We start from the raw sequence: 25,965 nt of genomic DNA, 5'->3' as shown, positions 1-25,965 counted from the left end.
GCATGTCTGTGTCTTCACTTGTAGCATCAATATTTTCCAATTGATACAACGTCCTGGCGACGTTCTTTGCCGTTCCTGCTGGGGTTATTGTTTACACAGGACGTACCTATTCTACCAGAGCTGGTTACCCATGGAGTTTTCCAGGAAGGTCGCATCCCCTCCCGTGTTCTCTAACCTTCACAGCAGCTCAAACTTCCCCTGGGTAGACCAGCTGTCCCCACTCCCTGCTGCAGCCACTGTAGCCCCAGCAGGAGTGAGATGCCTGGAGGAGCTGATGGGAAGAAAATTCTGAGCCCTGTCTGCCTTTTCCAGGAATAAATGATTAATTCATGTCAAACGCTGAAGTCAGGTATCTGTCATGTGACAGCAGTTAAGCCCACGAGAGATGAATCCATCAACACCAGCAACTCAGGAGCATCGTGCTGGGGGCGCGGGGGCATGCGGGAGTGCGCCACTGTCTTTGCACTTTAAAAGCCTGTGATCTGCCAGAGAAATGAAGGAGAAGACAGGGAATTGTCCGAACACGATTCAACACAGATGTAATCAGGGCTGAGTGGTATCCTGCGGTCTGTCTGGGGGATGGGCTTTCAGAAGAGGCGAGCCAATCCTCCCTGCTGTCCTGAGCAGCCGCAGCCGACCCTGGAGCAGGGCCGTCACGTGTGCTTTACCATAGTTGGGTACCCCCTTCCACTATTCGCTTAATATCTTTCTTTTTCCCCGCAAATCGTTTTGTTTCCTCAAATTTTTTACTTTAGAAAGAGATGGCATGAGTTACACAGAAACCAGTCTTGGGTGCCATCAGGAGAAAGGAACCACAAAATTAAATGCCATGAAAGCACAGAAGAGCATCATCAAACGTCTAAGCAGACACGATCCTGCACCAAAGACTCTCAGCCCTTGGCTGGCCCTCTCTTTACGCAATAAAAGGGAGGTAAACAAGTATTAGGGAGGTGTTCGGGATATGCTATCTGCAGAGAGATACTGACTGTCCTGGAGGCAATTAGGATTGAAATAAAACTAGGGAGCGGCCTTATCAGGATGCGATTAGTGTCAATATCGCGCTCCTGCACCATCTACAACTGTCGCTGCACTTGGACACACCTGCGGCTAGCTGCGGGCAAGGGCGTCAGCATCACAGCTCTGGTTCGGATGCAACACAACGTGCTGGCTCTGAGCACCAAACCCACGTCCTCCTTGGAAAAATGGTGACAAGAATGACCCCTACCTGGCTTGCAGCGCGGTCGGGAGGATTTTAAGTGAGATGACTTATGTGCAATGACGTGCACGTCGTAGCACAACAACCCTAAGCTGCTTTATTTTTGCTGCGAGGCTAACAGCAAGACCCACAGCTGCCTGCCTGCAAGGGGTGGGGGGAGCGGCCCAGGCTGCGGTCAGGGTTTATTTATCTGGCACTCACTACGAATGCCCCCTGCCCTGGCACTGTACTCGTGGACACGGCCCCTCCCCTCCAGAGTCGCGACTTCAGAGGGGCAGGAAGTACTAGTCCAACAGAAGCAAGATGACGACTTTGGCAACGGCTGCAAGGATGAGCCCCAGGTGGCAGAACAGGGCAAGCCGACCTCCTCCGGGAAGTCAGAGGAGGCCTCCTCCGGGGAAAGGACCTGGCGCGGGGGAGGGGAGAGCAGGTGAGAGGGATCATCCCTGCCATGCAAATGAGCGGGTCTGGGCAGCCAGTGGGAGAGCAGCTGCAGGCACCTGGCAGGGACAGGTCAGCCCTGGGGATTTCCACCCTGTCCCTCTGTGCAAAGGCCGGGCAGGGCTCACCCTTGCCTGAGCTGACTGATCACAGCGGAGGGTGTGGCCAGGGAGGCCTGTGCTGCTGTGTTCATTCCAAAGGGCTCCCTGGGTGTTGCCTGGCCGTTGCCTGGGCGACATGCTGCCACCATCCTCCATTCCTGTCACCCTGCGAACCTTGCTTCCCCGGCCAGCAGGGAGAGCTCCTTGTGGACAACGTAACAGCAGAACCGGAGCCAGGCATGCCCAGACGTCTGCGCGGAAGCAACCCCGGAGTCACTCCTTTTGCAAAGTGTAGAAATTACTTATAAATTTGCAAACTTTGATGTAGCCTGTCTGCTTCTAGGGGCGCCGCAGGAACCAGTTTGGAGACAACTCCCAAAAGACAGTCCATCTCAAAACCCAAAATTCTACCTGGCTCCCAAAATGCATGTCCGGAACAGTTTCCACCACAGTGATACTGAGTATGACGCAGGCATGGGAGGGGACACAGGTTGCCCTCTGTGTGGCCAGATGGGAAAGCCAGGAGGGGGGCTTCTGTGAAGCTGAGTACAAACCATAACATTGTTAGGATTAAAAGCTATCGCGTATTGCGTCTCCACCATTACTGTTGCCATAGCTCTTCTCCCTTAATCCTCACGGAGGATCACCGTCCAACACACTACACATCGGCCTCTGGCTCCTCAAAGTCATGTCCGTCCCATGTGCCAAACACACTCACCCCAACCCCAATGCTCCCCCAATCTCCACTCATTACAGTATCAACTCCGTATCCCAAATCTCATTGGCTCCAAAGTCCCAAATCTCTTCATCTGAATCGTCTAAACCAGGTGTGGGTGAGACAATGGTTATGACCCAACCCAGGTTAAGCTTATTTTCCACCTGTTGACCTGGGCACTAGGAGACAAGTCATCTGCTTCTGGAATACAATGGTGGGACAGGCATAGGCCAGACTCCGCTGTTCCAAAAGGGAGAAACTGTGAGGAATAAAGGGGTCACTGGCCCCAAGCAAGTTAGAAATCCAGCAGGGAAAAATTCTGCTAGGTGTCGAGGTCTGAGAGGAAACTTTGTGGCTCTTGGCTCTGCCCCCACACCTGCCGCCCTGCCTCCGTGGCTGTGGGCTCCGCCCCTGGAGCCTCCAGCAGCAAGCAGAGACCAGCTGTAGTTCGAGGGCGGAAGCAGGGAGGACACGTAGGAGGCCTGTACAGACCAGACAGGAGGCGCTAGGGGTTCATCAGGGATCGTGGTGGCGGGGATGAGGGATCACAGTCAGATCAGATTCGGAGAATATTCTGGGGTTAGAGCCAGCTGGATTTTGTGATATTGAATTTTGGAGGCAAGAGAAGAGTGATGGAAAGGACTCAAATGCCCTCTAGGACTTTGGCCTGAGACGCGCTAAGACAGAAGGGATGTGGAAATGTTGCGGAATGTGTGGAATTCTATCTGAGCGAAGAGACTTTTTCACGCCCTTCCAGAAACGGAAACTAGGGGGGTGGGCAGCCCCTAGACCCTCAGATAAGAGGGTCGTACCCCAAGGCCTTTCCCTTAATGTTCCACTGGTTTCTTTCTTTTATTTCAACCTCATCTCTACTTCAGATTCAAAGCACATTTCCCACAGAAGGGGTTTGAGGGTGAGAAAGAGAAAAAGAAAGATAATCTTGGAGGCCAACCCCATAATCCAGAGTGCTGGAAAGGCCCCCTACTCACCGCTCCTCGCACCCATTGCTGGGGACACTGTTCTTGGCTGGGCCACCCAGCCCACCTGGGTCAGCCCACCAGACAGATGCCAGGCACTCAGAACCCCAGGGTGATGTGACCCACTCGCTCTCACCAAGCCACCCTGCTTTCAACACCGTGACCCAAAGAATCTTGGTATCTGTTACCATCCCTGTTCTGAACTGGTTGAAGACAAAAGGAAGTGACAGACGAAAACCTTGTGGGAAAACAGATTAACAAGAAAAAGAACCAAAGGTACACGCGCTTTCCATGCTGAGGAGACCAGGGCTGGCTTTGAGCTGCATGTCCTGCACTGTATATTTTAAGAACAGGCAGGAGACTCCAGGATCTACACTATTTCATTCCCCTCCCAAATATTCTTTATTAAGGAATGTCTGAAAATATGAATGATCTTGGGGGCTCCCCACAGCTGCACCTTAATAAGAGAAACTGAAGATAATGCTTACAACTTGCTGGGCACCTGCTGGGGGTCACATATCGACACACAGGATCTATAATACACAGCACCAAGGAAAGTCATTCGATCCCTGTGTTACAGATGAGGAAACTGGGGCTCAGGAAGCTCAGAGACTTAACCCCAGTCTTACAAGGGACAGGAGGGACCTGGAGATTTGAATCTGGGTATTGTCATCTGACTGATTACATGTAAAGCTTTTGGGATAAGCTCACCATGGAAAGAGATGTGAATCAAGAAGACAACTGGAGAGTGAGACCTGGGTTGAGAGCTGGAAAGAAGATCCCAAAAAGGGACAGAAAAGAGACTCCAACTACAATTCAACCCAACTGGACCACTGCTCCCCACTGACGATGGGGAGAGAATACCAGCCAGACATTCCTGGTCATGCTCATATTCCCAACAGCCAATCATCCACTGCTCATCCGATTGCTCAACAGAACTTGAGATGAGAACAATGGGCAGAGTACTGCCGAGGGGCTCCCTGGCTGGAGGAGGAGGCCAGCAGTACAAAGTCATTAAAATACTGCATAAGCTACCTATGAAATACCTGGGGGCAGGTTTCAAGCAGGGATTGATGTGGACCGACCAGTATATGCATCTGACTACAGCAATCAGATCAATTCCCCCCATAAAAGAGAAAGTTGCTAGGCAACCCCAAGATACAAAATATGAGAACAACTGGGCACCATTCTGAAAAAGTCTGCAATCCAGGGGGACAGCTAGACAGGAACTGGGGTCCCAGAGATGCCGGGGAAATATGGTAAATTCAAATAATGCACAAATACAGTAAAAATTACTAATGGCAAGCACTGGGGAAAAAACCTTGCATGTATACTCAAATGGTTTTCAACAAGGCTGCCAAGACCATTCAATGGGGGACGAGATGGTCTTCTCCACCAATGGTACCAGGAAAACTGGAAATCCATGTACAAAAAAGTAAAGCTGGACCCTTATGGAACACTATATGAAAGTTAATCAAAGATGGCTCAAAGACCTAAACCTAAGAGCTAAAACTATAAAACTCTTAGAAGAAAACTAGGGAAATGTCTTCATTACACTGGATTTGGCAATGATTTCTTGGCTATGCTCCAAAGGCACCAGCAACAAAAAGGAAAAACATCTGTTCTCCACAGTGGCTGCATCAGTCTACACGCTCACCAACAGTGAGCGAGGGTTTCTTCTCCCCCAGTGCTTGTTGTTTCTTGTCTTTTTCCATAATTGCCATTCTGACATGTGTGAGGTTCTATCTCATTGTAGTTTCGATTTTCATTTCAAAGCCAAAAATTAGAACTACCATGTGATCCACCATTTTTACTTCTGGATATTTATTCAAAGAAAATAAAAAACACTGACTTAAAAAGACATATGCACCCCTGTGTTCATTGCAGCATTATTTCCAATAGTCAAGAAATGGAAGTAACCTAAGTGTCCATCCACAGATGACTGGATAAAAAGATGTGGTGTGTATACACAGTGGAATATTATTCAGCCATAAAAAAGATGAAATCTTGTCAGTTATGACACATAGATGATCTGGAGGGTATTATGCTAAGTGGAATATGTCAGACAGAAAAAAAAAACCCAAATACCGTCTGATTTCACTTACATGTGAAATCAAAACAAACAAATGAACAAACAAAAGAGAAGCAGACTCGTAATACAGAGAACAAACTGGTGGGTGCCAGACGAGACGGGGTGGAGGGGTGGACAAAATAGGTGAAGGGGATTAAGAGGTACAAACTTCCAGCTGTAAAACAAATGAGCCACGGGGCTATAATGGACAGCTAGAGGATGTTGTCAATAATGCTGCAACAGCTTTGTGTGGTGACAGACGGTGACTGCTCTTACTGCAGTGATCATTTCATGATGTACAAAAATATCAAATCGCTGTGTCATAGACCTGAAACTAACACAATATTGTATGTTAATTATAACTCAATAAAACCCCAAACAATTTGGATTTCATCAAAATTAAAAATATTTGTGCATCGAAGGACACTATCAACACAGTAAAAAGGCGACACACAAAGCGGGAGAAAATACGTGCAAATCACCTATTGGATAAGGGATTCATAAGCAAAATAGGCAGAGAATTCTCAAACTCAACAACAGCAAATGAATGGATCCAAAAATGGCAGACGACTGAACAGACATTTCTCCAAAGAAAACGCACACAATCGACAAGCCTGCGAAAAAAGGCCCAGCGCCACCAGTCATCAGAGAAACGCAAATCGAAACCACACTGAGATGGCAATTCACGCCCAGTATGGTGTGAAAAACAGAACACAAGACTGGGAAGCAGGGACACAAACCCATGTTTGCAGCCAGCGCTGTTCACAACAGACAAAAAGTGGAAGCAACCCAAACGTCCACTGATGGCCGGATGGGTAAACAACTTGTGGTCTAGACAACACACAGTGGACTATTATTGACCCTGAAAAAAGGAGGGCAATTCTGACACAGGCTACTGCAGGGATGAGTCTTAAAACCTTATGACAAATGAAAGAACCTGATCACAAAAGGAAAATGCTATTGGATCCTATTCATACGGAGTTGAGAAGGGTCAGATTCCTGGAGACAGAAAAGTGGAACGGTACTGCCAGGGGCTGGGATGTTGTGGGGGGTGGGGAGGAATGGGGGGTTAGTGTTTAATGGACACTGAGTTTCCGTTTTGCATGACGAACAAAGTTCCCAGGGTGGTTGGCGGTGATGGTTGAACAGCAACGTGAATCGTACTGAATGCACAGCACTGCCGGCTAAAAAGTGAGTAGAAGGGTACATTTTATGTTATGTCTCTTTTACCTCCATTTCGAAGAAAAAAAAAAAAGATTTTAAAAGGGCAAAAGAAATCCTTCCCCCGCCAAAAAATAGTTACCGATGGCAACAGTGGCTGAGTAAGTTGTTTTTTCGGAGCCCTTTCGTCCAAGGTCGGAGAGTATGGAAGCAAATCTTGTCGGTCTTTGAAAGAGGAATGAGGGCAAATCATTTCTGCCTTCCCTTAGCTCTCTCTGCAAAGCATAACTGGTTTGCAGTGACCCCACTCCGAGTCATTCTCCCACCACCTCTTGAGAGGGACAGTGCACCCAAGCGTGTGACCCCGGGGAGGGGGCCCTGAAATGTGATCTTTGTCTCACTGTCCCTGTAACGTGGCCCCACGATGCCCAGCACCGAGCGCGGCACTGGGACTGTGATCAGCCCGCGCGGGGGGACTGCTGTCCGGGCTCAGCTGCAGCTTCTCCAAAGGCTATCCCAGGGAGGGCGGAGGCTGGGATTTTAAAGGCAATGCAAGTTGCCGGTGAAAGAGATGTTCCGAGTCTCTTATTTTTAAAAATGTCATGAGAAAGGCCAGGGAAGAAAGGTTATACGGTAATTAACGAAGGAGGAGCCTACAGATTCCAGAGTGGCTTTCGTTTTTTTAGTTTAAGTCCAGTTCCGGGCTGCTAGTTTCAGGTTCCCAAAAATGCGGCTGTGGCCGAGACCACCACACCCCACCATGTTGCTAAGTCCAAACTCTTTCTCTGGGCGGGACATTGAAAACCGTAGTCGTGTTGTTTCCAGCAGATGCACTGGGGCTGAATTCCTAAGAGGAATGTTCTCTTCACCCCCCGGTGAGAAAATCCGCATTTATGTCCACGTGTGACTCAGCCTCCCTTTGGCAGGTTTCGTCGCCTTTGCTTTGGGGTCACCGGAATTACCATTTTTTGAACTTGCCTGGCCTTTGAGCAGTATTTCTCTCTCTCTGGAGGGGAATTTTCATTTTAAATACCAATGAGTATATAAATGAAGGCTCCCGTGCCAGCTCAGGCTTTGTTTGGAAGATAAACGCTATTTCCTGACATTTTGGAACATATTTCAAATTAATGAATTCCTTTGATGTTCAGACAAATTAAAGGGTAAATCACTCCACAGAGTTTTCAAGTGACAGGAAACAAGATTATTTGCTATTTGCCTGACTTTGTTGTTTGCCTTAAATATTTCTTCTGCATCAGTCCCTCAGGTTTCCTTCAAAAATCAGTTTTTAAATGTACATTTACATGAGTTCATACAGGCAGGACCCTTGGATCATCCTTTGATTTGATCAAATCCATGAAAAACCTGGCCTGTTGGTCAGCTGGTGTTGCTAAGGTCCTTCTGGATTTGGGTTTTCCTCCTTGCCCAAAGTGTGTGTGTCTGGGATGGGGGAAAGTTGGGGGAAATCACTGGAAAGTTGTCTCGGAGGGATCAAGAAACAAAATTCAGGCAGAACAGGAGTAGCCCAGGAGTCATGACGTTAAAGGCTCGCGTGCCACACAGCACGGCTGGCCATGCAATTCCCAGATTTGGGTTTCGCCATAGAGGCATTTCCACAGCAGAATCAGAAACACTGACCCTTCTTCTAAGAAACAGAGAAAAGGCTGGATGAGGGTAACGCTGCTTTTGACTCCTGAGGTTTGCTAGACGCAGTGCCTTTGTTCTGTCTCACAATAGAGCTGTGAATAAGATTTCACAGTCAGAAGCAGCCTCAGATGCCCAGGGAAGCAAGCAGGGCCTCATGAGAAAATCCTTACATAAACCAAAGAGGGGCCAGAGGTTGTCTAAGTAAGCTTTGAGAAGTAACAATCCGCAGCGACCAACTCTGTGGTGTCATGAATGTTCAAAGCTGTCCAGATTCGGGAGAGGAGATGGCTGGGTGCAAAGGGAAATCTACCAACGTCAAAAGCCAATTAAAAACCTAAAATTCAGTAGGGCCCGCCTGCAAGGTCTCGTTCCCCTCAGGCTAAAGTTGGTGGAAGTTTCCCCTGGCAAGACCAGTTCTGGGACCTTTCACACCTGCAAACTGGGGGGGGGAGAAAAAAGGAAGCCTGCCTCCTCGTGACAGAATCCAATTAATCACAGGATCCGTTATAAACATTCAGCTGCATAACTTTGGCAGAAAGCGAATTTGTCATCTCGAGAGGAATTCGATGTTCTAAATAAACAAGTGCAATCAGGATGACCAGCAAATGTCTACCTGCTTGAAACCCCTTCGTCATTCAGAGAGAGGAAGACAGAGGCAGGGCGCAAACTTGAGCAAGTCAGGACGTGTTCAGCCGGAAACTAAATGACTCCCAAGCAGGCCAGCAGGTGAATGGCGGCCGGCGACCACGGGGGAATGGAACCAAGTTACCTCCTGGAACCTCCTGGAGTCGAAATGGCTTGGATGAGTTTCAGTATCAGCATCTGAGGATGGCAGACATCTTCTAAACCAAAACGAACACCAGAAATAAGATCTGGGCCTTCCTCTGGTTTCGGTTCTCCTGATCTCACTTTATTTCATTTTCCGGTGTTCTCATCCAATCCATGGGGTACTTTTTGAAGGAGATGTTCAGTCAGTTCTTTGAAATCAGATATTGCAGGTTTATCGACATCAGTAGTTGTCACGTTATGGTGATCTGTTCCCCGGGGGTTGCTGGGTGATGTCTGAAGCCCTTCTGATTGTTACAACTTGGGGAAGGGATGTTAGCCACTAGCATCTAGTGGGTAGAGGCCAAGCATGCCACTCAGCATCCTCCAAGGCACAGGACAGCCCCTGCAAGGAAGCACCTGGCCCCGGATGTCCCTGTGCCAAGGCTGGGAACCTGGTGCACAGGGCTGTGCATTTCCAAGCATTCTGTTGCTCAGACAGGGATGCTTACTGAGTGTCCCTTTGCAGACTGAGCTCTGTGTTTAGAAACCAGAGAGGACCCTTTAAGATGACAAGACACAAAACCGAACTCAAGTTAGCTCAGGGACAGGGAACCCAGTGGCTCTAGTACCAAAAATCTACAGCTGGAACCTTTGGTGGGTTGGGTACCCCCGGTACCCTCACACCAGCTCTGCTCACACGGACCACGCGTGTCTGCAAACAGAATTCATGTACCTGTTCACTTGCGTGCCCTGACCCGCTAAGGCCGCCTGCCTGACCTGGGCGGAACTCGTTTCCCATCAGTGGGGCGTGGGAGAAGGCAGAGGTCCTGGAGCTCTCTGAATTTCTATTGTCTTCTAAACTTACTCCGGGACTGGGTGATATTGCTCTGGGGTTTGAACTTTTCTCTGGAAAACACTGGTGAACATAAATGCAATTTATTCACAGCATAAATTTAAAACCCTTGGAGCTTAAGCACTTATACTGTACAATGTTACACCACTTCAAAATGTTTCTTGCAGCCTTGCCCATCCATGCTCTTCTGAGAGCAACTGGTACGCTTTAGAGCATTTGTAACTCCTAAGAGACAGGGCCATGCATAATGCTAAGCTAGCATTGGCCTCTTGCCCTCAAAAATAAAAAAACAATCGGCTTCCCCTAGTATCCATTTTCCAGCCATGGTCCTGTATGTGCCGTGAGCTCTTTACGGATTAGGAAGATGCGGTTAAAATGTTCTGATAATTGCACAGAGTGCAAGGCAGATCCCGCACATGCTCATCACTGCCGCCTCCCCCGCCCAAAACTACAAAGCTCATTTGGGTTCAACTGGACATTCACTGCAACTGAAGAGTCCCATCCCCTGCCCCTCAAAAGAAACAGTGCCGGGAACTTTTTAAATGCTCTTTTTAAAACCGTATTTGCTGAATGTAAATAAGTTGCCGAACTGTTTCCTCCAACATTTTCAACAGGGACCAGATGATGGGTTCATGTGTCAGGGAGTCACACGAACCATGTTGTGTCTTGGTTTAAAGTTTTGTCGATTAAAAACTGCCTCTTTCTTGTAAGAGACGGAGATGCCCCCTCACTCTGGCCACTCAGAGGAAACTTCCACAGCAGCGTGTTGTATGTTCTGAGATGGCGTGACCAGGCTGGTGAGAAAACGTGACCAGAAAGATGAGGCCACGTGGCCTCTTATGTGTGTCCTACGTCTGTGTGGTGCTTTTTGTGCCTTTTGAGTCTCACCATATTCTAAACCTGAGCTTTTTGAGGACCCGGACTTTTGGGCTCTGTGTCCTTGGGTACCCAAAGGCTAATCAACCTGAATCAAAGAGAACCTGAGGACAAAGGCCCCCGGACTCTTCCTGCCCCTACTCTGCATACGAGGATGTCAACGATGACACGTTGGAGGGACGCTCCCGAGGTTCCGAGAGAGGTCAGTGGGAAGGCCGCTGTGGGTGTGCCTCTCAGTGCCTCGGCTCTGCCGAGAGCGAGTTCAAAGGCCTCCTCTCCCTCCTCGTGGCTCGCTGTCACCCCTGCCCACTGAGCTGCGGCTCCGGAGGCCTCTGTCCCTCTGTCTCCGGGCTGCTCATCTCTGGCCAGAAATGGCTGTGTTGGTTCGTGCTCCGGTTTCCCGCACAGCCCAGGTGCCGGCAGCTGGAGCCCTAACTCAGAAGCGGTGGGACTAAGAAACATGAACAAGGCATCACGGACGGGAGGCGGAGGTAGCTGTTTATACCCCAGACCAGAGGGTCCCAGAGGATAGGGACGGGGGCCGATTCATCCTTGTCTGAAACAGACGCGCAAACGGACAAAGTGAAAGTCCTCAAAAGCCACTTGCTCTCCGTGAGTCCATTTGTCTGTTCATCATCGACCTGCTGAGGACCAGGAACCCCTCCCAGCATCTTCCAAGCAGGATCCCCCTGAATCCTCAAGGTGGCCCCCCATGGTCCAGGTAGACACTGGAAGGGACGTCCGCCACGATGTGCTGCCCGGGGCACGTCACCTTTTCGGCCTCCTCCCCACAGCCCAGGACCCCAGCTCCGTCATGAAGAAAACATCAGGCAGGCCCAGGCGGAGGGACGCTCCCCCCACCCCCCAGCCAGTCCTCCTCCCAAGTGTCAGGGAAATTCTGAGAAGCGGTCCCCACCCAGGGGAGCCTCAGGAGACACAACAGTGGACTGCGATGTGGTGTTCTGTGTGAGGTCCTGGACCCGGAGGGGAAGACTAGGAGAAAGCTGGTGAAATCGGAATGAACTGTGGGGTTTAGTTAATTGTAGTTTACCCATGTCGGCTCGGAGCTGCCACAAAGACGCCCCAGAAATGCAAGGCGTGAAAAACAAGGGAAAGTGGGTAAAGACTCATGGGGACTCTCTGCATTGTCTTCGCAATTTGTCTGTAAATCTGAAACTATTTAAAATTTTAAAACAGCACTTAAATTAGAAAACTTGCTTAAATAAATAACCCTTTAAAGTTGGCACTGTTAATCGCCCCAGTGTGAAGGTGAGAGATCCAACCAGAGGCGTTAAAACTCATTGTCTCCTAACCCACGTGGCACTCCAGCAACTTCTCAGCCCCTGCCTTAAAGAGGCTCCTGTATACACCACGGAGGAAACCCTCCCAGGGCTCCTGAGAATTAGACCATGAAAGGAGACCTTGAAGGGATAGTTCCCCTGCTTGGAAGCTTGGGGAACTGGAGGGGAGGACAGCGAGTGAGTCGATGAGGTCTGGGAGCTCAGAGGAATGGACTCGCCTGAGCCGTCCCAGGGAAAACACAGCAAGACTGATTCAGATGGATGTTCAGAGACCTCCTCAGAACCCCTGTGAGTCTTGGATGTCTGAGTAGGTTGAAAAATGATTCCAGTTTCGTGGGGCCTGGGTGGCAGGAAGTTATCCAGAGTAACCTCTCACACCATCAAGACACCAAACTTTCTGCCTCTCTGCAAAGTCCAAGACCCACAGCTGCTTCCAATTGGGGAAAGCAAACTTTCCTTCCGGAGCACCACACTCTCACACGTCCCCACAGCTGGCTCTTCAAAGCCCAGCTCCCTCGCCCCGGTGCAGAGAGGAAACATCCACCTTTTCCCCTTCTGAGACCCAAGCTCCCTTCCGCCTTCTCTCCTTATTGCTCGGCAGCTTTTCGGAGTCCTCAGCGGCCTCCAGCATTATCCACGGGGATTTCTCGGAAGATGCCCTTGCTTCTGGTGTTGGCACCTTCCCACCGAATCTCCCCCCAAAACATTCAGGTTTATAAACTTCTAGTGCAGTCAAAATACACCACGGACGGCGATGGAACCTGTGGGTTCTGTGTCCCAGCATCCATGCCCCTTTTCTCCTGTAACAGCCTGGGCTATGCTCGGTCCCCACCGGCCAGCTCTCTACCCCAAGGTTCTGATGGGAGAGGCCCCACCTTCCTCATCACAGTTCCACTGAATGAGGGGCTCAGGGAAAGGGAAGATGGACCAAGCGGATGTGCCTGGGATTTTTGTCACCAGCAGATAAGAGTCCTGAGTGCTTGTCGACACAAAGGAAAGTCCCCTCGGATGGACCCCGGGCGGCTTCCATGGCTTCAGACCAGTGGCTGTTGTGCAGGCTTAGCAAAATGTCCTGCTTCTTTGACTCTCAAGAGTGCCCCCCATTGGCCAATGAATTATATGACCACAGGACTCAGGAGACCACCCTCCCCTGAGGAAGTCAGCCTCAACTATGTGTTTCACTTTCCTTTGTATCCACCACTTTCTTCTCGGTTCTACACCAACACATTAGGGCTTCTTGCTTATTTTTATAAAAACGTGGGCATCCTATGAACACTCTTACGCTAAACTTGGTCTCCCTTCCCCAGCATACTTGTCAACCACTCATTCTTTTTAATATGGTGGAATCTGTATTGAATGGACGTACTGTGGTCATTTAATTTCTACTTGTTGGTGGACACTTTTGCTACATTCTCATAAAAATGCCTTGGGGCACTTGTCAGTGTATTTTTGTAGGACAAAGGTCAAGGTGTGGGCATGTCACTTGAAAGGGAAAACGTGCTATGACCACACTGTGGACGGACCCCAGTTGGCTCCACCTTCACTCACCTTGAACGTGGCTCTCTGTGGTCCCGCACCCGATGGTCCCTTGAGGCTTGTTCTGTGAAAAGTGAGCAGAGAGCTCATGTTTAATGAACACCTCTGTGCGTCAGGCTCTGATACCCCTCTTAGCATGAAGCAGGAACAGTTACTACCCCCATTTTACAGATGAGAAAACGGAAGCTCAGGAAAAGTCAGTAATGTGCCCCGAATTATAGAACTGATACCTGAAAAAAAAATGGATTTGGCTCTATTCCTGCCTGACTTTCAAGCCTGTGCTTGGAACCCCTTCCTCCCCTTCCCACGGCTCTTTGTAGATGAGTAGATGGCCGGCTGGGTTGGGGGTGGACGGATGGACTGCTTCCATGGGAATCGATTAGACATCAGAGCCTTTGCTGCGGGGTTGGATATGAATTTCTCTGCATCTGGTTTGAGTTATTATGAAACCAGGATCAGCTTGATATTTTTCCTGCTACATCCTGGAGGACAGTGTTTATTTGCTTTTATTCATTTGTTTTCTTTTTCTATCAGCTTTAGCCACTAAATCCTCCTCAGCATAACCTTCTGGATTTTCCCAAAATTGCACAGGAAAAGGAGGCTTTAGTGTGTCCTAAGCTGTCGGCTCTGTAGGGTGAGGTAGGCGGCCTCACAGGCAGATGGGCACATCCAAGGTCTTTGCCTTTGGGGCTATTTTGTCCACAGACTCCTGGCTTCCCAGGGAAAACACATATCTAGATGTGGAGAAAAGGCAACCCATCTATACACTTAGTGGTAATGAAAATTGGTACAGCCACTATGGAAAACTGTATGGAGGTTTCTCAAAAAACTAAAAATAGAACTACCATATGACCCAGCAATCCCACCCCTGGGCATATAACTGGAGAAAACTCTAACTTGAAAAGATACATGCACCCCAGTGTTCACAACAGGGCTGTTTACAACTGCCAAGATATGGGAGCAACTTAAACGTCCATGGACAGATGACTGGATAAAGAAGTCGTATATTTATACAATGGAATATACCTCAGCCATAAAAAAGAATAAAATAATGTCATTCGAAGCAACATAGAGGGAACTGGAGATTATCATACTAAGTGAAGTAAGCCTGACAGAGAAAGACAAACATCACGTGATATCACTTATACATGGAATCTAAAAAAATGACACAAATGGATTTATTTATAAAACAGAAACAGACTCACAGACATAGAAAACAAACTGATGGTTACCGGGGGAAAGGGATGGGGAGGGGTAAATTAGGAGTCTGGGATTTGCAGATGTAAACTACTATATATAAAATAGATAAACAACAACGTCCTACTGTATAGCACAGGGAACTATATTCAATACCTTGTAATAACCTATAATGATAAAGAATATGAAAAAGAATATATATATATATATATGGATAACTGAATCACTATGCTGTACACCAGAAGCTAACACAACATTGTAAGTCAACTACACTTCAATAAAAAAAGATGTGATACCCAGATACACACAATGGAATATTACTCAGCCATCAAAAAGCATGAAATGCTTTTTGCCACCTGCAGCAACATGGATGGACTTGGAGGGCATTATGATAAGTGAAATAAGTTGGACGGAGAAAGACAAATACTGTATGATATCACTTATATATGGAATCTAAAAAATACAGCAAACTAGTGAATATAACAAAAAACAAGCAGACTCAGATATAGAGAGCAAACTAGTTGCTCTCAGTGGGGAGAGGGGAGGGAGGAGGGGCGGTAGAGGGGCAGGCGATTAAGGCGTCGAAACTACTATGTATAAAATAGGTTACAAGGGTGTGATGTCCAACACAGGGAACATAGCCGATATTTTATAATAACTGTACATGGAGTATAACTTTTTAAAATGTTGGATCACTATATGATACACCTGTAACTTACATAATGTTGTCCATCAACTATACTTCAATAAAAATACAAGAAATAAAAATAAAAATAAAATAAAAGCGAGTCATGTCCTCCAGCTCAGCGGCCACCATGTCTCAGACCCTGGTCCCACACCCACACACTGTGGGAAACAGTGAAAGGCGTGATGGACGAACTCGGTCTTGCTATCCTTTCGCCATTGCTTGCCTCCCTGTGGCCTCCGATAAGGACTTCTCTTAGAACTTCTGGGCTACTGCGTGGCAGGCAGGGCAGGTGGGCCTCACCGCAATCACTAGTGTCATCTTAGCATAGCTAAAGGAGGAGGTGAGTCAAGTCAGAGGGGTGAGGGGAGGAAGGTTCTACAGCCAGGAAGGATGCCCACATCTCCCACCCAAATCCCTTGTCTGTTGGGAGGGTAGCACTGACCAATTTAGCAAAAGCATCAAGGCTATGACACTTATAAAAGGTTCATCTGGTAAACCACAACCACACTCCCCCACCCCCACTGCCCACCCCCGGGTTTCAAATTTGACCTTCTAAAATGTCAGCTAATCCAGCAGATTCCCATGCACAAACACACTGGAGACATTCATAATGTCATCACGGGGGGTTCAGGCAACCAGGAAACTGGGCAGGTGTAAGCAGGTAGGGCCACCCCATTTACCATTACGCATGAGTTAGAAGTGATGGGTGTAATGAACACTCAGCAACATGGATAGATCTTGACAATACAGGACTTAATGAAAAAATCAAGGAACAGAACAAGATACATCATAAGACCACTCATGTAAATAGAAAATAAAATCACATTTATCTAGGGTGATATAAATCAGAATAGTGGTTACCTTGGGGCAATGTGGGGGCAGTAATTGACTGAAAGGCGTGAGAGAGGCTTCCAGGTGCTGGAGGTCTTCTGTATCTTAGTCTCAGTGGTGGCCGTGGTATAGACATATGTGAGACCCATCAAGCAGTACACTTAAGATGTGTATGTATGTGTGTACATGCATACAAAGGAATAATACATATTTTGCAAAAGTACCAACAGATTGATTAATACATCTGTATGGTGGTCAATGGGGCTGAGGGAATAGGGAGCAGAGTAGGGTGGTGAAAGACAACGGACGGCCAGAGGGATGCGTGGATGGATGGATGGATTAAAAGAAAGATAAATAGTTGGATGGATGGGTGGACAGAAGGATGGATAGGTGGATGGATGGGTGGATGATATATGGGTAGATAAATGGACGGATGATGGATGAATGGATGGATAAATTGATAGATAAAGCTAGTTGGTGGGGAGGGGTAATGTTACTGTTCTTGACCTACCCTAGTAGGCACGTTCTAAGCTGCAGACATCAGAAGCTGACTCCAGCTAACTTGAGCATGGAAGAAATTGATCAGAAGGACACTGGTTAGCTCACAGAACTAGTAATGATGTTGATGAATCAGGCTCAGAAAACAGGCCAGTCCAAAGGGTACAGAGAAGCCACTGTGGTCTTGCCACAGAGACCATGATCTAAATGCTGCAGCTGGCTTTGCCCCCGGCACACAGAACTCCACTGTCAGGTCCTAAGCGAGCTCTAATGGTCCTGAAGCCTTTGCCTGCCTCCCTGGAGATTCAGAGTCCTGGGGGAGAGAATATGATTGGCCAAGCAAGGACAGAGGCCTGAGCCAGAGTCACTGGGGCTGGGGAGAAGGATGAACATCTCTGTCGCCCTTTGGCTCCTGGAAGGACAGAGGAAGACCACACTTGGGGGTTTCCAGCAAAGAGAGCAGGCTTCCCCTGCTGGGCACCCACTGCTGCCTCCCTGGTCTGACCGAGCTGGGGATGGGGGGGAGCGGGGAGGAACAGGTCTCAGATTCGGTGTGGGAGGCCAGTTCCGCTCGCGAGACCAAAGTGCCAAGCCTTGCAGGAGTTGGAGCAAAAGTAGCAGAGATGAAGGGAAGGGTGGCAGTGGGCTCGGAGCGTGTGATGTTATCAGGGACTTGTCATCCCTGGTTGTTGGGAGGGTGACCATCTATCCTAGTTTGCCCAGGACTGAGGGGAATCCTGGGACACTGGGCTTTCCGCCCTAAAACTGGGAAAGTTCCAGGCAAACTGGGACAAGCTGGTCATCGTAGCAAACATCTCTATCCCGTGAGGGATGGGAGAACAGAGCTCGGGAAGGCTCAGACGGGATCACTCCCCAGAGCTGGGCCTGTGTCCCTGCATTCTCAAAGGCACATTCTGAAAAAGTTTGATGGAATTTGGGAATGCAATAAAAAAATGCTAAATATGAATGACTCCCCCCCCGCCCCGAGTGAAATGAAGTCAAATCCCCGGGCAGTGTTGCCAATTCCACCCAGGGCAAAACTCCATTCCGCGCAGCTATCAAGGCTGAACCCACAGAGTGTAAGGCAGGGTCTGGTAAACTGTAAAGCAATGTGCCAGTGTAAATACAATATTATTTTCCTTCTGGTTTGTGAAGGTCCCTTGTGGTATTGATGATTTTTTGTATGACGAAGATCTATGCTTTCTCCGCGCTGAATTAATAATTTAGTTATGCTAGTAAAACATAGAAATTCAGTTGCCAACATCTTAAAAACAATCTTATTTCTTCCCATAAATTCTAATGGCACTGGGTTTTTTTCCCTCTTCTTTTTTCCTTTCTAACTGGCAAATGGGAATGGATTCATTGCAAAGTCTTGGCACAGTTTGAGCCAAAAAGAGCAAATGGTCCATGGATTTAAAAAAAAAAAAAAGGTGTGGAAATATTCCTCTGGTTTTGCTTGGCCTCAGCGTGTACCCCCAGCTACAAGTCGTTTGAATCAACTGCCCACCTTTTCGGTCAAATCATGAGAGGCCTGTGCCCGTGCGGCGTTTGCACCCATCTCCCTCAGATGTGTGTGTTTGGTTTGTTCTCCGCAAGTGTGCCTAGAGGGCTGGCCCGTCACAACATGAGCCAAGGAAGGGGAGAGCTGTTCTGATGAATAGATTTCTAAAGCTCTCCACATGATCAGACTCTTCTTTGTGAGTGACTTCTAGTCCCCGGAGCTGTTCTAGAATGAGGATTCAGTGACCAAAAAATGTTCAGATTCTTCATAAATGTTTTCCAAAGCTTTGAATCTCTCTTCCAATGGGCTCTCTTGGTCCCTCCCTCCCTCCATCCATTTCTGTGAGCACTGAGATGAACTGGCCCTTGGAGGGTGGGGCGGGATCATCTCCATAACAGAAGGATGTCACACTACTTCATGGCTCTCCCACCTGCCCCAAGAGCCCTCTTGTGTCTGACTCTCTTCCGGGTTCTCTGTGCAAGGGGTGGTGGTGGGAAGGACACAGACTCTGGGGCCAGACAGCTGGGTCTAAATGCTAGCCCTACTGCTCTTAACTGTGTGGCCCCAGGCAAGTTTCTTAACCTTTTTTGTGCCTCAGCTTCCTTATCTGTAAAATGGGAATGGAAACAGTGCTTCCTGGTGGGTTGTCATGGAGGTGAAGTGACTTATCACAGTGGTGCTCACGGTGGGGCTTGGGGTTCCCCGGATCCTTCCAAGGGGGTTGACACCATTTTCACAGAAATACAAAGATGTTACTGGCTTTTTATACTCAGATTCTCTTAGGAGCACACAGCGGAATTTTCCAGAGACTGCATGGAGTGTGATAGGACAACAGACAATAAAAGAGACGTGCAAAAAATGGGAAACATTGCCCTTCTTGTTGCTAAACGTTTGGTTTGGAGAATGTGGCTGTTTTCTATGTAAAGCTGTGTAACAGGTTTATTATTACTATTTTTAAATGAATTAATAAATCATTGTAAATGTTTTCAGTTTTAATTTATAATATGATAAATATTGATCGCCATCTTGTAATAGAGATTTTGTGCCCAAAGCTCTTTAGGGTTCTCGGTCATTTTTAAGAGCGTCAAAAAGTCCCGGGACCAGAGCAGCTGGCCATAGATGAAAGGCTTTCATTTAATGCGAGAAAGCTGAGAGGTGGTTTTTACTGTCCCTGTTGTACAGAAGGAGAAACTGAGGCACAGAGAAGACTCAAACCAGAGTCAGAGCAGAGGCCGACCCAGGCCTTGGTTTGTGTGGGCCCAAAGCCGGTGCATGCAGCCAGACACTGCAGGTTTTCCCGTTTAATCCTGTTTTACCTGGTGACCAGCTGACTCTGACTCTGCATACGTCAGGCACTCTGGAAAAGCTCACTGAGTGAATGAATAACTGAATGAGCCTTCCAGCTCACACGATAGAACAGAATGCATCTTATTCTGAGCCTACCACATGGCAGGCCCCCTGCTGGGGCTGAAACACATTTCCCCTGGGGAAGAAACAAGTCTGCTCTGAGCTCAGAATCTTGGAGGTCCAGCACAGGTGGACCCACAGTGGCTATGCATATGCAAATCAGCAATCCCTGGTGAGCCGGGTTTTTTTTTTTTTTTTTTTTTTTTTTTTGGCGGTGGGGGTGGTGTCTCTTCTCCATGCAAGCAAGACTTCCTTGTCCGGAGAAATCATCATCTGTTTGGATAATCAACCCAATCACAGAAAACTTATCTTCTGTTTGCATACTGGAGGAAAACTCTAGAAGCTTAACAGAAGAGGATTTTTCAAACTTGAATGCTAAAGAATTCGTATTCTACTCAGCCATTAAAAAATAAAATAAAATAATGCTATTTGCAGCAACATGGATGGACCTGGAGATTGTCATTCTGAGTGAAGTAAGCCAGAAAGAGAAAGAAAAATACCATATGATATCACTCATTTGTGGAATCTGAAAAAAAAAAAAGACACAAATGAACTTATTTACAGAACAGATCCACAGACATAGAAAACAAACTTATGGTTACCAGGAGACCATGGGAAGGGATAAAGCGGGAGTTTGAGATTTGCAGATACTAACTACTATATATAAAATAGATAAACAACAAAATTCCTCTGAATAGCATAGGGAACTATAGTCAATATCTTATAGTAACCTATAATGAAAAGAATATGAAAAGGAATATGTGTATGTACATGTATGATTGAAACATTATGCTGTGCACCAGAAACTGTCACAACATTGTAGACTAACAATGTAACCAAGAGTAAGTAAATAATAATAATGTAAACAATAATTAATTAATTAAAATAATTCATATTAATTTGGAAAAGCCTCCCTGAGCTGTCCTTCATCTTATCTCGGCATTTGGTGAACCCCTGAAATATCATTTAAATACAGACACACTCTGCCTTTTGTCTCTCTGACTGTCAGGGTGGAAAATGGCTGAATGCATGCAGAGGTACTTCATATTCCAGGCAGATCTGAAGTCTATTCAGGCCAGAGCTATTGAAAGGAGAAAAAGATTTCAACAGAGAGCTGACAAGGTGGGGCCCTTACAGACGGGGGCTTTTCACCCCCACCGTGCACACCCGTGATACTAATTGCACCATTTTACGGGGTGATGTGGTTCTGCTCGCGGGCATCCACACACGGGGTCGCGGCTCCCCATCCACCCGGGTTCTCCCCTCGGTTACACCAGGTGTCATTTGAAACTCACATGTATGTAACTGAAAGCAGCATTTCCTCCCGCTGCACATGAAACCACTCAGCAGGGACCACAGGGTGCTTAATAATATAGCTCCCCCCACCAGCTCCTCGGTTTAGGGTAGAAGTCAGTTAGATTTCCACCTTTAAGTTCCCTGCTGCTCCAAAGCATATTATTTTATTCACTCTGTCAGTAATTTCCAACAATCTGGTTATAAAATCAAAGTACAATCTGTGGGGTTTTTTTTCCCCTCCATCCATCCTCCCATAGGCTCTTTCTCCCTCAGATGAAATAGTGATGAAATCTGCACAGCAAGGTTCTGATCCTTCTTTGTCCGTTGCCCTGGCATGTTCCTGCATCTATGGGTCTCTCCTGGCAGAGAACTGTGACTTCTCCAGCTCCAGACATGACCCACAGGAGGGGCCTGCAGCTCTGCCTTCTTTGCTACTTGTGAAAATTGAGTTGTCACAGCGCTGGAAGTTGATGGTCATTTCTAATCCCCGCCCCCTTGGCGGGAAGCCCTTAGCTTTGGGTCAGCTGCACAAGCCAAGGGAGCTGCCGGGACGGCTGAGGCAGCGAGCCCATCTTTGTGACCCAGATGCTGCGTGTTGCCATGAAGCCACCGGTGGCTTAAGGTGTTACATGTTCTTCATTCTCAACAGTTTCCTTCATTAAAGACCAAGATGCACCTTCTGTTCCCAGGCTGCCAGCCCTGAAGTGTTATCTTCTGACACTTTGAAGACAGCACATTTTGAAGCACTTTTCCCCTGATGCGTTCCTTGTTGGATGTGAACCATTTTCATTAGCACCAAATAAAAGACGACTCATCTACACTGACCCAGGAATTGGTTTTTTTAATTGGATTATCTCCATGGGGGAGAGCTTCAGCCACTAATGGAAAAGGTTAAGACTTTTCAAACTTTAAATCTATGGGAAATGAGAATTGAGGCAGCCGAACAAAACAAAGGAGCCCCAGTGGGTGCAGTGTTCTGAGTGAGTCCTGAGCAAGACCACAAATTGGTACAGGCTGTTCCTCTTCAAGCCAAAAACAGGCTTGTTTTTCAAATTCTTCTCCACCATTCTCTCTGCATGAAGAGAGAATGAGAGAGAGAGAGCTTCCAAATAGGAATCTAAGCTTCTGGAATTTTATAAGGTCCCAATTCATTCCATGTCTATTCCTATTTAAGTCAGAAGAGAAACACCTCACTCCGTGAGACTCTCATAAGGCGCCGCGCTGGGCAGCAGACACCTGGAGTCGTCTGGACACCACAGTGACTTTCCTTCTTTTCTTTCATTGCTGCGTTCAGATGAATCTAAAACCTGCGAGGTGATTCAAGCCATCTACTCCTTCACTAGAGGGTTTACGGACTGCAGTTCTCAAACCTTGTGGTCGACTTGCCCTTTAAGTATTTTGTTTCAAAGCTTAGACGATCACACTGAGATGAGTGGTTGTGGAAACGACCATGGTCAGGTTAACCCAGATTGCTGAGACAAAACCCTAAGCGGGTCCGTGTGGAATATTGTGCAGCTCCCCACAGCTCCCCCTTGAGTCCCCTGAAAGACGCTGTTTTAATCTTAGGTACCTCCCTTTCTCAAGAACAACGTGACCCTTGCAGACAGTGGTGTGCATTTACATCTTAAGCCAATTCCCAGCATTCCAGTCCCAGAAGAACCCCCTTCCTAAGAGCCCCCAAGCATGGTGTGGATGTGTTGGTCACAGTGTTTAGGATAAAAGCATCCTCCTTAACTCCGCCCATAAAATCCTCCAGACCTGGCCCCGTCCCTGTAGCCTCACTTCTGCTCCTCGGCGCACACATCCATCCCCCACTGTGCCGGGGCCACACCACTGACCTCTCAGCTCCCTCCACCTGCAACATCTGTTTCCCTCTCCTCCCAATTCATCTTTCAGCTTTCAGGCTAAAGGGCCCCCGATTCTGTTGGTTCCCCCAATTATTTTCTCTCTTCTCACCTGGGATGGCCCCTTGTCAGCATTTGACAAATTGCAAACAAATAACGTGTAATGTTTTGTTTAATGACATCTTTTCTACCAGACTGTGCCTGGCAGATGGCAGGTGCTCAATAAATATTTGTTGGATGCACGGAGGTAAGGGAGGGAGGAAGGAATAGAGGGAGGATGGACGGGAGGGAGGGAGGATGGGTGTGCCTCCCTGTGGTGGACTCTGACGTGCCATCAGATCCCCTCTAGTGAAGGCCTGTTGCCCCAGTGGCTGGAAGCGCAGTCAGCAGGCATCGTTGGTCCCTTCCAGGACTGTCTCCACTGCAGAGAGCTGCCTCCCGAAGGTCACGCCCCTTCCTCAGAGCATCCTATGTGTTGGCCAAGGCTGTCATTGTCTGCATTAGAGTTCAATTTCTCCCTCTGCCCAGCCTGCTTTCCCATTCTCCTTGGCACAGGTGTGGACCTCAAGGGCACTCCCAGAGAGACCTCTGGCACACCGAACTCTGCTTCTAGGGAAAGCCAGCCTGAGACTTTCACAAACCTCTCCTTGCAAATGGATGCCCCCTAAAGGCTAGGAGAGACCAATCCCTAAAACTCAGGCTCCTGTGTTGGCCGGGGGCAGGGGGGGGCGGTGGCACCCAGTGATATTCCCAGCTGCACCGCTAAAGTTGGCCCATAACCGTTTTGGCAAAAACCTTAGATGAATGGCCTTCCTGGAACCACAGTTGGAATCAGCAATGGGGCATCTGGCAGTTCTTGACTGAAAGTACCTTTAAAAGTAGAAAAAGTCACTGAAAGGGTAGCCTGGTGCCTGGCAACATACTAGATACCCAATCAATGTTTGTTGAAACAACGAAAGCTTCTTTTTTTCTTGTTCTCTGTTTCTCCCCTGAGAATTCAAAACCAGGAAAAGATAATAAGACTAACGCACTCAGCCCCATGTAGTTATTTTCTCCAAATCACTTGTTTTTAGCACAAAAGGGATAGCTACTTATGATGTCTTTTCCCATTATTTCCTTTGTGCAGGAGGCTTTTAAATTAATTTATTCTCTCTCTGCGTCAGGTTGTCTTATAATTGAAGACGTGAAGTGTTTGTCTTCCAGAGGCTTTTTGGTGACGTCTTTCTTTGCTGTTAGCATCTTCTTTGTCTACGCTTGTGACCTCTGTGGAAACGCCTATGGAGCAGCCACTCAAATGCATACGTGATGAGACCGCAGAAGCACTGCTCACATCTACTGGAGTCTAAACGCCTTAGGAGAGAAGTGTCCTTTTTGCAAGACCAACACAGTCAAACCTTGACAAACAAGAACAGTTGGAGTGTGGGTTGGTCCAGAGAAGTTAATTTTCCGGGTGATCTCTGGTTAACCAGAAATCCACTGATATTTTCCAACCCGGATGCTGAAAATCTTTATAAAATGGGTTATTCTTCTTGACCTCTTAGCAACAATAGCAGATCACGATGGAAAATTTCAGAGGCTGCGTCATGGCAAGCATGTTGGACTTTCGGGCAGAAGCCCTGGTGTCAGTCCCAGCTTCACCTCTGACTCAAGCCAGGACAAAATCCTCTGCTTCTGTTTCCTCTAAAAAGAAGGTGCAAATGACCAAGTGGATCATCCCAAGCAAACGTAAAAACTCCCTTTCCCAGCATCCGTGTTCATTCAGCTGCATTTGGTTTGGCTGTGGAGGTCACTGGAGACGGAGTTTGGGTCACATTTACCCTCAAAGTGAAATCTGATCTTTGCATCTATAAATCCTTCCTGACTGTCTAGTCACTATTCAAATGTCTGTTCACATGGACTCACCTGCTCATGTCCTGGTCCTTTCTCTTCAAGGTGGAATGAAGAGTAAAAGAACGAGGTTAACTGCGCCACAGCCCATAGATGGTCTGCTGTGTGTAGATGGGAGAAGCACATCCTAATGCAACTGGGGAAGTTCTAGATGCAATGCTGTGAAAAGCATGGTGATTCAGGATACGGAGCCAGGACTCTGCTTCCAGTCCCGTACAGGCTGCCATCCTCCCTACTCGAGTCTCGCCATCAGTCTGAGGATGGAGCTGTTCTAGGGTCTCCAAAAGATTCTAACCCCACCTTCTTAGACTGAGGTTTCTCCACCTCCGCACTGTTGGCACTGAGGCTGGGTACTTCCTGGTGGGGGCTGTCCCGGCCTTGCAGGATGCCACGCGGCACCCCTGTCCCTGGCCGCTACCTCGGATTGTATCCATCACCGAAGTCATGAAGTCAAAACCATCTTTGGACACTGTCCAATGTCTGCAGGGAGGTAAAAGTGCTCCCTTCCGAGAACCACTGGCTTTAAGGGTGGTCTCTTAACCCTTCCCGAGAAAAAGAAGCCAAGAGCGAGCACATCAAGGCATCAAATATTTGATGGTTTCTCTCCATAAAATGAGGTCCAAAAGAGTGCCCACCTGGGTTTCTCTGCGAAATCCAAGAGTCATTCATGCCCTAGGTGCCGAGGTACGTAGAATTCAGCACATTAGCACAGGTAGACCCAAATGACCACGCGCACTGATGCCAGCGAAGCTCTCCGGAGAGGACGAGAAATGATGAACACGAGACTAATGAGACGTCATCCTGCAACATTCTTGGCTGGGTTCCTGCGAGGACAACTGAGCTCGTTGGCGTGAAACAGAAGAGGGGCTAGATCCTATCGTGTAGCAGGATTTCTCCTTCTCTACGGGCAATAAAAGAAAAATGTCTACTGGGATTAAACGGTTTGAATTAGGGGAAGAGAAACTCCCCGACATCCCCTTTGCTTTCTCAGCCATTAGCATCATCTGACACCACGTTGTTCACGTGTTTTTTTGCCTGGTTGGTTCACACATGGGAGCTCTCTCCGCATCAATAAAATCTCCACGCATCCTGGAGGATCTAGATTCTGATCCAGCACTTCTTGAGATGCCTTTGTTCATCTCTTGTAATGAGGTAG

The 25,965-nt window shown here is 47.8% G+C and overlaps 1 protein-coding gene across 1 annotated transcript in view; it reads right to left on the bottom strand.

Moving 5' to 3' along the window:
* The window catches only part of ZNF831 (zinc finger protein 831), a 119,903-nt gene that overhangs the window by 8,592 nt on the left and 85,346 nt on the right, over positions 1 to 25,965 (bottom strand). The window contains exon 5 of the mRNA XM_032461462.1: positions 13,673 to 13,724. Coding sequence (XP_032317353.1) covers positions 13,673 to 13,724 — 52 coding nt within the window. The remainder of the gene's footprint in view (positions 1 to 13,672; positions 13,725 to 25,965) is intronic.

The sequence above is a fragment of the Camelus ferus genome, chromosome 19 (genome assembly GCF_009834535.1).
Source record: "Camelus ferus isolate YT-003-E chromosome 19, BCGSAC_Cfer_1.0, whole genome shotgun sequence".
Lineage (NCBI taxonomy): Eukaryota > Metazoa > Chordata > Mammalia > Artiodactyla > Camelidae > Camelus > Camelus ferus.
Note: the sequence above shows the minus strand (reverse complement) of the source record. Positions and strands in the feature narration are given on the sequence as shown.